Consider the following 12570-nt stretch of genomic DNA (forward strand, 5'->3'; position numbering starts at 1 on the left):
TAGTATATATGTGCTAAGTTTTTGAAGAAAATCGGGTTTCCCTTGCGGAGCTACCTCCTTTTCTCTTTCAGTTTTTGAACTGCATGGGTTTTTGACCGAAAGTCTTCAATTCTATAAGGTGGTCCGAAGACCGATAGAATCCCTTAATTTTGTGGTAAGTAACTAGGGTTGTCTCAGGTCCCAGTCGCAGGCAAGAGACAGATTCGAGAGAACCTAAGGGACCAGTTACAGTCAAGATGTCAGCGTATGGTTTCTCAAAAGACCCAGACGCAGCCAAGAAGGGGATAGAAATTCTCAGGGTCCAGGCAAAGAAGCCAAGTGAATGGTAAGAAATCTCAAACGCAGCCAAGAGATTGTAGTAAGAAGCTCTCAGGACTCAGATACAGCCAAGAGATTTTAGTAAGTAGCTCTCAGAGCCCAGACGCAGCCAATATACGATAAATTATTTCTCAGGGCCCAGAGTTAAGAGAAAGGCAGAAGTGATCAATCTGGTGAGATCGATATCGTTGGAGGTGCTGCGGGGTCTTTTATATCCTATCCTCATGAATCCTCGTTGATCCTAGTTAGTGGTGATGATGTTAGTCCTCTTGGTGTCACGTGTTGAATGATGATATACGTCGTCTACTGGGTGTTATTATTGTTGTTGACCATGGGTTATAGTCAACAGCTAAGAATATTATATCCCCCTGTTAGGTGTAAAAAATAAGCCTGAGGATTGTTTCTTTTGAATCTTGCACTGGGTTGGAGCGATCTCTTCCATTAAGAAGAATTTTTTAAAAAAAAACACTGAGCACTATAACAAGACTGTAGGATTGCAACACTGAAACACATATATCAGTACAGCTCACAGATGACGAGAAGAACCCTAAAACAGAGGTAGCGGGGAAAGGTCAACGACACGTTCAAGTCCATTTTCGGTTTTTGACGTGTGGTCTATACTTAGATGTCGTCTGCCACTCCGGGTAAAGTTATATATGTGCTATTCCGTGGTGTCATTTGAAACCCCCGTGCGAAAAGTGGGCGAGCCCATACCTACGTCACACTACTTCTGCTAGGGTTATTCTTGTCATCTGTGAGCTGTACACTGGATGTCATGAGAGGTGGAGATGAAGCGATATTGTAATGAGCTTCTGCCAGTTATTTGTCTGTCCAAGACAGAATCAGCATCACTATATCATCTCCCTCAAGGAAGAGACTGCAAGAGTTTTGACAACTGTAATTAACATTTATATACCTAATTATTGACGGTGGCGAATGTAGCACAAGGAGGTAAAGTTTAGAATTCAGTGGAGGTGTTGGAGTGACACAGTCCAGTTGAATTAGCCTAGATATATCAAGCTTCAGACGTTGTTCCGCCGGTCGTGAGGTTACTCGACGATATATTACGCACAAAAATACAAAAGAAGTATAACAACGAGGACCGCCAAAGCGATGGGTACGATCAGCTTGTATACCTTGGAAGAGGTGAAGTCACTATTTACTATCACTGTTTTATTACTATTATTAATTGCACGCTTGTGGATATGGTACAGATAGATGCCAATTCTGGTTAGCAGCAAATGATGAATACAGCAATTGCGATCATAGTCAGGCGTACATTTGAAAAGTGGTTAGGTAACTGAGTCTTAAAAGTTATGTAAGTAATCGTTCGATGAAGGTTTTGGAGATGGAAGGTAAAAGTAAGATCATGTTTGGCAAGCAGTTGCTGGTACTCAACTCTGATGTTCGCTGAATGCCCTGTTTGCAAACTGAGAAAAATGAGAAAATTATTCGTTCGAAATGTTGGTATTGGAAAACGTAAGTCAGGGATGAATTTACACCATCTGCTGCCAAAATATAATTTGGCTGCTTCGTAAGTTTCACAGGGTTTTTTGTGGTTAGATGTTATCTCATAAGAGAATATAAATAATTTGATGAAGTTGGTTTCAGCTGGCAATCTGTCGTTAGATTCCGAATACAAATTTATATACACAGTGGCGTATTTACGATTTAGGGATATAGTATACATGAAGCTGCATTAGTTCCCAAAGGAGCAGGACGCTCATACTTTTAGGGATGATTCATTGAGTATGTACGAACTTACAAAGGGGGTAACAAAGCGACTTTTATTTACTTATCGACTGATACGAAAATAAATAAAAAAAAGAACATACCTGTACTTTATATCTGCATGTGTAGTGCCCTTGTACTTTATCTATGACTATGTGTGTGGGTGTGTGGGGGGGGAATCAACGCATATCGCATGTCTTGTGCACATGGATACTTCTTACTATGGCACTACGTAGAAAATTTATGGTATTTCATGTAGAAGTGGTAATAGAACACAGAAGAAACGCAGATCAAGGGGTTCTCATGTATACTATTACCCGATTTAGTTTCGGGGAGGCTTTGCTAACTTTCGGGGGGCGCTTTGCCTGAAAGTGTGAAAATTCTGAAAGATATTTGATATACTTTACTATAATAAGTAAGATTTCGGGGGGCTGAAGCCCGGAAGCTCCCCCTAAGTACGCCACTGTATATACACAATTCGTCTCTTGTAAGCGTGTTTGTTCTTTGTAAAGATAAAAAGATTGCTGACTTTACAATTTAATTCATTGAATGGTTGCTGTAAGGTTGTCATTAGTTGTTCAAGTAACACTGGTGAAACAAAGAGTCCATAAGGATTTTCTGCGTCAAGTTAATAAATGTTTATATTTATTTCGTTTTTATTTTTATCATTCTCAGAAAGAAAATGAGTTTCCTTTTCCCTTTTTCTTATGAGATATTAAAGACCTTGTTTGTAAAGAGCAATTGACAGGTGACTGAAGTTTAACGTATTCTTATCTTCTCTTGTGTTTTTTCTATTAATACATTGTTAGAAAACACAGTCTCCAGCTGAAACCGCATATCTTTGTCATCGTTTCGTAAACGCTTGGACTCATGAGTTTACTATACAAAGGATTCCTTGCGCACACTTTGCAACACCAGATTTTCAAGAAATATCTTCCCTGTCCAAAAGTAGTTGGTTTCCAGAACACGTAGTATTCGTTAAGAGATACATCAGATAATACCATGGGCGGGAAAATGCTTCATATTGCAAAACATGCAGAAGCTGCGTCATTCCTGATTTTACGCGCGTATTGTTGTTAAACATTAGTGCACTATGTTGTTGACTATTGTTGGTTCCTTGCAAACACGTTAGAGGTGCATTTTTCAAGAATTCATCTCCACAGCAAGCCGGAGTGATGGATTTCTTCTACAGATTACATGATGGATCATCTCTACCATGAACTGCTATATCAACAACATTTTTTGTGGGTGGGTAGAGAGGTTGTCCCGGATACTAGTCCTGGTCAGGACAGTCACTAACCTAATCACTGTCTTAATAGTTTACAGTTGTTGCAGCAGATTATTTTTGACCATATGTTACAATCAATCTCACAGTTCGTAGTTATAGACACTGATACGTGTTTCCAAATATAAATTTAGTGGCATTGTTGCACTTCTGAATCCATTTTTGTACCTTACCGATTGCTCGTACCCATCGAAAGATAGCAATATGATTAATCGTCGTCAATTGCATGAATATTTTCCTGAGGGCCCACTTAGAAGAGCTCATTACAATATATTGATGGTCGATGGCCGCCGGCCTCAATTTACAACTCTGTTTCACTTCTAAGAAACGTCACAAATCAACGACGTATAAGTTCGTTCATTCAGCATTCATGGCTAAAATGCAATATTGATGTTTTCACAGCTAGGTATGATGAAACTTTCACATGATTCTTGTTCATCACCAGACAGTCTTCTGAATGACTAGGCACCCGAACAAGTTTTCAGAATCTTGTATGAATTTCCTCACGTTGCATTCTTGATCTCGGCCCATTTATTTGTTGCATTACAGAGGATGGTATTCAAACAGACACAAAATCAGACATTTCGACCACATCAACGGTACTAATTCTATGTTGAATTCAGTGATGAATTGTAGAATTTTGTCCAGAAGGATATGTGAACTCATTGCATCAAAGAATAAATATTTCCTTCTAAGCAAATTCTTGTTCCGGGAAAATGTGATTTAAAGAGAGAGAGATAAGGGAAATCTGTCCGAAGATTCGGATAATTTGTATTAGTAATAGTAATATGTATTGTGGAAACAGGCATACGAATAAACAAATGCACATACATAGAGTTCAATTGTGGAAGATGATAATTGCTTGGTTAATATATATATTTGTAAAGTTTACTTATAAAAGTACTTAAGTCCAATACTACAGAAGATCTGTCAAGTAATTCATTGACTTCTGAAATTCAATATACAATTCACTGCATCTTACTTCACATAACTACCAATCAATTTAGCGATTCACAATCACTTCTTGGTCTAGTTATAACCTATATTTCTTGGAATTTTGGGAAAGGTGATTTCTGTTGTCCTTTACGTTATGGATTTTTATTCCTAGCGTGGTCAACCTATCAACATAATTTTGAAAGAAAAAACAGCTGCAAGGTAACTTACACCAAATAAAAATGACTTGTCTAGAAAAATAAGCCTTCTGAAAAGTATAAAACCACTTTAATCAAGGAAAAAAATATTTTACGCTATAAATGTAAATTTTAGTACTGTTTGTAGCGTGAAGAGAAACGTTTTATCTCGGATAAAAATAGGACCTATTACTTACCTGTTTGACAAATACTGCTTACAGCAAAAGCAAATAGTGTTGCACAACAGGTATATAGGAACAATAAGCACCATATTAGAAACAAATCACTTCCAGGTTCAAGCACAAAAATCATTATTATAACTTGTGTTGTAATTATTACCAAATCCAAACAGAACTTGTAAAAGAACCACATCACCCATTGCAAACAAGGTCTCAAGCCCATGATATTCGTGAGTTCCTGAAACAAGAAAGTTTTTACAAGATCTTTGAGATGAAAGGCTGAATATATTACTATATTGTAAATATTCAATTTAAATGAATAGCAGAAAGGCTTCATACACTTTCATCTGAACAAGTTTCAGACAATGCCACCTCTCATGCCGGTTCCACACAGCTACAAAACTGTATACATGTGTATTAGTTCGACAGATCTTGTTTGCACTGTGAACGTGTTTTAGTGCAGAAAATGTCCACAGAAATCGCGTTTGAGAAGGGTACGTCATATTTATTTTTCATTATTATTATTATTGAACTTTATTATTCATTAGCTGCATAGCAGAAAAGAATTAAAGTAGTGGCTTTAAAGTATGACAGGCACTATTAGTGTTATAATTACATGGTATATCAACGAAATCGCATTCAAAACAGTTAGAAAATGAAATCAGATTACCTTTTCTGAAGAAGATTCTCGAGATGGCGGCACGTAAGAATCCCTAACCACTGCGTGCTATAGCTAAACGATTACATGTAACCCATCAACATTGCATTGTGAAATCGATCATTAAGATAAACTATCCGCAAAACCAGGGTGAATGGGTAAACATCAGGTCAGACAGTGGAAGGAAAGAGCTAGTCACAGGACTCAAACATCGCTGATCTTCTAGGACACATGGTACCTGTAACTAGTATCTATGTTACTTCGTACGAGGATATTTCCTTGAAGAGTCCCGATGCTATTCCCATGAATGATTTATTAAACGGCGTCCTTCATCACGTCGGTGTCGGAAGGTAAGTGATCTCTGGAAAGCCTGCCAGGAAAAATATGCCACTGGTATAGCTGCAACGACGTTTGCTCCAGTGGAAAGTGCTAAGAAGTGAAATGGCCCTTACATCAGCAAGGGCCAGTACATTGAGCATGTTCGCTAGTGGCAGAGTAAAATATCTTAGGTAGGAGAAAACTTCATTTTTTTTTTCGATGCAAGCGGATTAACCTTTATATTCAAGTTATCAAGTGTTAATAGACATTAGTTGAGAAGATCGGTATCAAATAGATTAAAAATGAGTAAAATAAGGATGTGAAAGCTAGTTGAATGCTTGCAGAAAAGTCAAAGACTGGCAGAAATAAACATTTTCAGAGAAGTCAAAATCATATGCTACCACAAGTAGCCATTTGGAAAAGGAAATGAGAGTATGTTAAGAAATTACAGACTTCAGTGACAGACAGTTCTTCCATGTAGATAAATAACAATACTGTGGGAAAAAAAGACATAAAATTAAGAGAAAATTCTAGTATGACTGTGTACACTTTGTTACATCATTACGTCTACAAGTACGACTACAGTTACAAGTATGGCTTGCTTGTGGCAAAATAATGCAACACTGACATACTAACGAGCATTGAGTGACACTTAATCACTTTGACTTTTTCTTCTTACCCTCTTGTATTTGGGAATATTTAGTTTGAGTTGTTCATTTTCACTTAGCTCTTTGTTGGTGTTGCTATTTGGTTCATTTTATCTCCTTAATTTTAGAAGGTTTAACATTACATTTCCATCATCGAGGTTAGTGACACTGGGAACAACATTTCAAGCCAAGACGAACAATGTTATTAGGTATTCTACTCCGAACCGAACCCAGGATGCCATGCATCATATACACATACATGAACTACTAGACCAGCGAAGAATATAGTGTTATATTTAGATATTTATAAATTATTACTTTTTGCTACATTATGTTTAAGATAAAAGTAACTAGTATTGTGATAAATTCTGGACATAAAGATAATAATATACCTACACAGGTAATTTATGCAGAAAATCATTTTTTGGTTTATTTGGAACTGCTGCAGCATATACATGCTCATTATTCTCGTACGCTTTCCATTCTTTCTTTGTACCTAGAAATCTGTATTGTCATACGTTCTTTGTCACACATTTCTACGTTAGAGTTCCATGTTTAGCACATTTATATTTGAGGATCTTATTTTCAAAACGAAATATTTTCATCTCTAGCTTTTTGCGAAATTCACCATTGGCAGTTTCTCGATCTTTTGCATGAAATATTCTACAATTGTTAATTTTACAAGAGAAGTGAATGAATGTGATGGATATATTTCTTTTCTATTGAAACGACTAACTTTGTGAAGCCCTTTCGAAATTGTAAATTACGAAGTATTTTCGTTTTCACAGGTTTCTACGTTACTAAAAACGAAATTGCAGTACATATAAACGCAAAAAGGAGAAGTGTGGAATTATCGCGATACTTCATCCATCAGAACTAGGTACACTCATGTCCAAAATTATTGTCGTGTGTCTATGAATATGTTGTTGTAAGAATATAACTTGATAACGAATTCGTCCGGTGTTTCTTATAATGTTAGTATGTTTATAATCGGCAAAGACATGTATGTGGCAAATCTCATGTCAAAAAAAGCATTAAATAAAAACAATAAAACGAAAATAAAATTTTCTTGTCCATTTAGCAACATTTTACTTTACTCATTATAATTTTCGTATTTATAATTCTTTTCCTATGAAATTTACCACAAATATATGTTTCCCGATTATACACATAGTATCCGTATTAAACGTACCCTGCAAAATCATTATCAAATTATATTCTTACAAGAAAACAGTTATAGATATGCGACAATAATTTTGGACATGAGTGTACAAAAATGGATGAAAGTCGCGGCATGGTGCTTTGAAAGTGGGTGGTTGTGTTTCTAGCAACGTTTTCGTTCGGAGGAGGTCCACTTTGTTCATGCGTGCGTAACAACTTGTAACAACCTCGATTAGTCATATTTAGGTATTTGTAACTGCTTTCTTCTTTTTATAAACATCGCATAATAGGCTCTCGGTGTGTAACAGGTGTAGTTAATTTACATTGAAGCTGCACCATCCGGTCGCCACATAATGTCACGTGGTAATTAGCCCATTTTGCACACACAACTTCATTGATAAAAAAAAAAGTGATTTACGTACGGTACGAAACATAGCTGAGCGAGTGTTAGCGAGTGAATTTCACCTTTGCCCGCTACCACGTGACATTACGTCACGCTTGAGTGGTGCCTTCGATGTAAATCTAACCTCACCAATCGGTAACCATCGCAGTCGGCTCAACGAAGGTGGGTATACTAGGGGAATAATCTACGTCAGAAGGTTGTAAGAAAATAAAAAGGAAGAATGTATATTCAGGAAACCGTTTTGATTATTTACTATCATATTGCAATACAATAAGTAGCAGTACAATAAGCATTGGAGCAGCGTTATAATTAATGAACATGTGTACGTGTTTGGAATTCTTTTTGGTAAGTAAATTGTTCATTTTATTGCAGCTTCGAAATTTGTTTTATAAAGAAAATAAACGTTATCGAAGAAAACATACCTTTATCCCTGTTGCTTTTTCTTGACAAATTTTACTGGCAAGAAACGATATAGACAAAACATGAATAGCGCTAAAGAACAAAACGTATGCACCATAATCATTTTCTTTCTTGGGTGGTGGTGTTGCCGGTTCCTGCAAATAAAGTATATCAAGTTTACTAAATGGCTTATTATGCAAACTTAAAATTTTATTTTTCTTTTTACTAGTTTATTCTTAAAACACACTCATATCCATCGTCCATATTAACAAATTTGAAAAGGTTTTGCTTTATTTATTAAGAAATAAGTTTTTTCTTTAAGAGGAAAATACAGGAAAGGGAATAAACCCTATATTTATGGAGTAGGTGGAAAATTACTCTCTGATTTTAAATAGCCGTAATTCTGTCTATTTTCAATGGATTCTTAAAATTAATTAGTTTTACTTTCCTTAAAAGGCAGAAGCATAACGGCAGTGATACCTATTGTGAGTGAATGAGTGATTAGAAAACATGCCGGACAAACTGACATTTCGTTTTGAAGGGAATTCTGGGGAACATTTCGTAAAACAAGATTGATATTGTCCCCTATTTCTTCCAAATTACGTGCTTTTGTTTGGTAGACTTTGCCCTTGGTCCAAACCCACACGGCAAATCACATGGCGTAAGGTAAGGACTTCTTGTAGGCCATTCATGTGATCCTCTTCTCCCAACCAACCCCATAGCTAATGTGGTCCACTTTTTCTTCCATCTGCTACAGACCCGGTTGTCATTAATTTTGTTTGATGATTTCTGATTTACTAAGATAAAGTGTGGCATGAGGACTACAAACACTCGGCTATCATCGCTGCATAAGGATTATAAAAAGTATCTTTAAGCGATCCTATAATGTTCACTTCCTCACCGTTATCGATCGTCACTCACTCACTAGCACTAGATATTACTGTTGTTGTGATCCTATTTTCCTAGGGAACCTTGAATAACTTAAAGCAATTATTAAAATTAAATAATCTTTATTAAAATTAAATAATCAAATTACGGCCATTTTAAATCAAATAGTGACATTCTACCTATTTTGTATATCATATAAATACACAGTACTTATTGGAAACTGTGGGTCTCATTTTGTAACGATCTTAGTAAAATTTTCGGATCGCAAAGCTACGTACGTAACTTAATAAGTAATAATATAACTGCTACGTCGACTATCGCAAATGAAAACGCACGTTGCGTTGACGCAAACCGCCACTAATTAACACCGCATACAATAAATTTGGGAGGTAATCCTGCTTAGCAAAGAAGTTTCCTCGTGGCTAAGCGGTTAGCGCACGCGCCTTTGTTATAGGAGACCCGGATTTGATTCCCTTTTAGAGTTGATGTAGTTCGGATCCCACGTTAAGCTTTAAGTCCACGTTTCATATAGCCTCGCTGCTGAAACGCAAAATCAAAATCGGAATACCAAAAAACGAAAAATTGTTCATATCAACATATATCATAAACCACTCAGCTTACGTGCGAGAATCTGCCAAAAACGAGATAAAGCAAGTTAGAGCCTTCTTCGACGAGCAATTGGTACGCACGGCAGTCCTGGAGTTCTTCGAGAAAAACAACCCTGTACTATCCAAACTCATGATGGTAAACATTGACAATGATAATCGCGAGTAACGTACGAAATCTCCAAAAGTATCTGAAGTAAGCATGCAGTGAAATAATCATGGAGAGAAGAGCAGATCGCTAGGAAATAGGAATTTCTTCCCAGTGAGTTGATATTGCCATCGGATATAACATGGCGGAAGTGTTAAATGTTATGCGTGGTAGAATAAATAATGAGGAAAAGTAATTATGAGGCCATATGAACATGTAGCAAACGTCGCAAATAGAAATCATTTACGTTGTTGGTGCGATTGCATGGATTGTTAGGTATTTGACACGTACTCTCGTCATAAAGCGGTGATATAGTATTCCCATGCGAGTAATCATCTAGGCGAGACTGGAATTAATAACCAGGGTCTTTGTGGATTTTGGATTTAACAAGTCGCTATGCGACTTCTGAGACTTTTGGGGAATTTCTCATGTCCTTTGGGGGAATCCCTTGTGCAGTCTTTGTACATGTTACTACCTTTGGTTTTGTAGTAAAGTTGGCAGTTGTACCTTGAATGCTTACCGAAGAAACTTCGCTCTAAAGTTGTTTTTCTCTCGACTTAGTATAAATATATATTATAAAGAACATGTATTTATCAGGCCAGTATATAGGATTTGTGATATTCTGCGAGTTCTTGGAAATTTGACGTAGAATGGCGTTATATTTATTATAATATGATGTCCATATCTCGGAGTATCTAAAGGTTAAAAAATTTGAATTCGGTATTTAGATATTTCATTTACAATAATGAAATATGTGTTTTAGCGTTTCTTTTTATATTTAACCTAGTCCTACCAGGGAAGAAAATCAACATATAGAAGGGGTGAATGAAGGTTGTTTTACTATAATAAACTGTTCATATCTCGGAATTCTCCAAAGATTCGTAATTACTGTGTGTATAGTTACAGGACATATTTACTGAAATCATTTTCGACATAATTATCTTATTTTGGATTGAAGAACCCATGACACAAATCTTTTGAGAATTAGTATTAAAGTTAAGAAGAGGGTTTAATTCATATTTTACAGTTAACCAAATGTCAAGTATATTTTTTGTACCATTTTTTTTTCATGGAAATATACTCGAACCTTGTAAATGACAGAGCAAGATACGGTCATTTGAGGTGAATATTAATTATTCCAGTGTAAAATTTGCACATTACGTTTAGCAGGCATTCGAATGCTAAAGTTTTCATGTTGATCTTATGTTGTTTTCATACTTTATTCAGAGCTCCTTTGTGGCTAAGTGAATAGTGTTCGCGCCTTTTGGCGTGAGATTCGTTTCCTGGTGTGAGCTCATGTGGTTCGTATTCTACCTAAAGCTATAGATCCATGCCTTATATAGCGTCGTTAGTGAACGGGATGCTCAGCTCAAGGTCAATCAATTCAATCATATTATATTCATTAGGCAGATGACAATCTAATCGTTCTTGTGGGGCTAGGACAAAGTCCAAAGTTCAAAAGTTTGACTTTTAAAGGAAGACGCTGATATTTTATAGTGTAGGCCTATTCACTCAATAGGAGTGCAGTTCGGCAATGTCTTTGAAGTCCTCATACTGAATTTTACAACAATATTCCTTCCTCCCTCCATTACTCTTTCGACCGCATTTGCGGGGTTTCAACGTCTTAACACCCACTATGTCTGTTCTTTCTTCCCAATACTATGACTAACATGAAACGGATGTCAGGCAATGTAAAGACAAGGAAGCTGGTATTGGGAACAGGGAATCGAACCCTGTTTTAAAAGACAATATTTGAAATTGTGATAACTAAGACACCGCATGGAGTTGACAAGCGACTGTCAGTTATGTAAAATGAGGTTTCTGGTTGGCCATTTGGTTATTGGAGGTGTTTTGCGGAAGATCTCTCGGATGATGACTTATTTATGGTACTAGCGACCATAGGCAGAAATCGGCAATTTGTATGTGCGAATTGCACTCGGATTGAAGAAGCAAACTATACAAATAGATAAGTACAGTTCGTTTCCTATGCTCATCAAATTTACCCCGTGCAGACTAAGTCTAAAGTATAATGCTGCAATAATACATAGAAGAAAGAATTGTGAGTTTCTACATCTCCTTGTATGTTCAACATACTTATTGAGAAATTGTTTTACCAGAACTTATTTAGATACTTGCCCTGTCTATTTGTGTGTTTGATATCATCCGTGAGATTTTATAAAAGAAAAAGAAAACACTCAAGAACAACTTGATGAGTCGCTATTAATGTTGCCCAGGAAAGGAATTGGGCTTGTTCTTGGAGATGATCCATCCACCACAGGTGATTCCAATCAAGCTTTTCCAATGTTAACGTTGGATCACTATTAGTGTTACCCAGGAAAGGAATCGGGTTTGTTAGAGGTGATCCATCCACAACAGGTGATTCCAATCAAGCATTTCTAATGTTAAGGTTGGGTCACTATTAGTGTTGCCCAGGAAAGGAATCGGGTTTGTTGTTAGAGGTGATCCATCCATCACAGGTGATTCCCATCAAGCATTTCCAATGTTAACGTTGGACTACCAATGTTGCCCAGGAAACGAATAGGGTTTGTTGTTAGAGGTGATCCATCCATCACAGGTGATTCCAATAAAGCATTTCTAATGTTACGTTGATCACAAATTGAGCAGATAGATAGCTCTAAAGCTTTTTTCTACAATCAACTAAGCGTCTCAAGAATACACTGCATCTGCATCCTCAACTAT

The 12570-nt window shown here is 36.6% G+C and overlaps 1 protein-coding gene across 1 annotated transcript in view; it reads right to left on the reverse strand.

Annotated features, from left to right (window-relative positions):
- Nucleotides 1-12570, reverse strand: part of LOC145670413 (phospholipid-transporting ATPase ABCA3-like) — a 541163-nt gene that overhangs the window by 494358 nt on the left and 34235 nt on the right. Inside the window, exons 4-5 of the mRNA XM_081739072.1 lie at nt 8253-8384; nt 4662-4881 (exon numbers count right to left, since the gene is read on the reverse strand). Of these exons, the coding sequence (XP_081595198.1) occupies nt 4662-4881; nt 8253-8384 (352 nt within the window). The remainder of the gene's footprint in view (nt 1-4661; nt 4882-8252; nt 8385-12570) is intronic.

Source organism: Thermobia domestica, chromosome 14, assembly GCF_964235325.1.
Source record: "Thermobia domestica chromosome 14, izTheDome1.hap1.1, whole genome shotgun sequence".
Classification (NCBI taxonomy): domain Eukaryota; kingdom Metazoa; phylum Arthropoda; class Insecta; order Zygentoma; family Lepismatidae; genus Thermobia; species Thermobia domestica.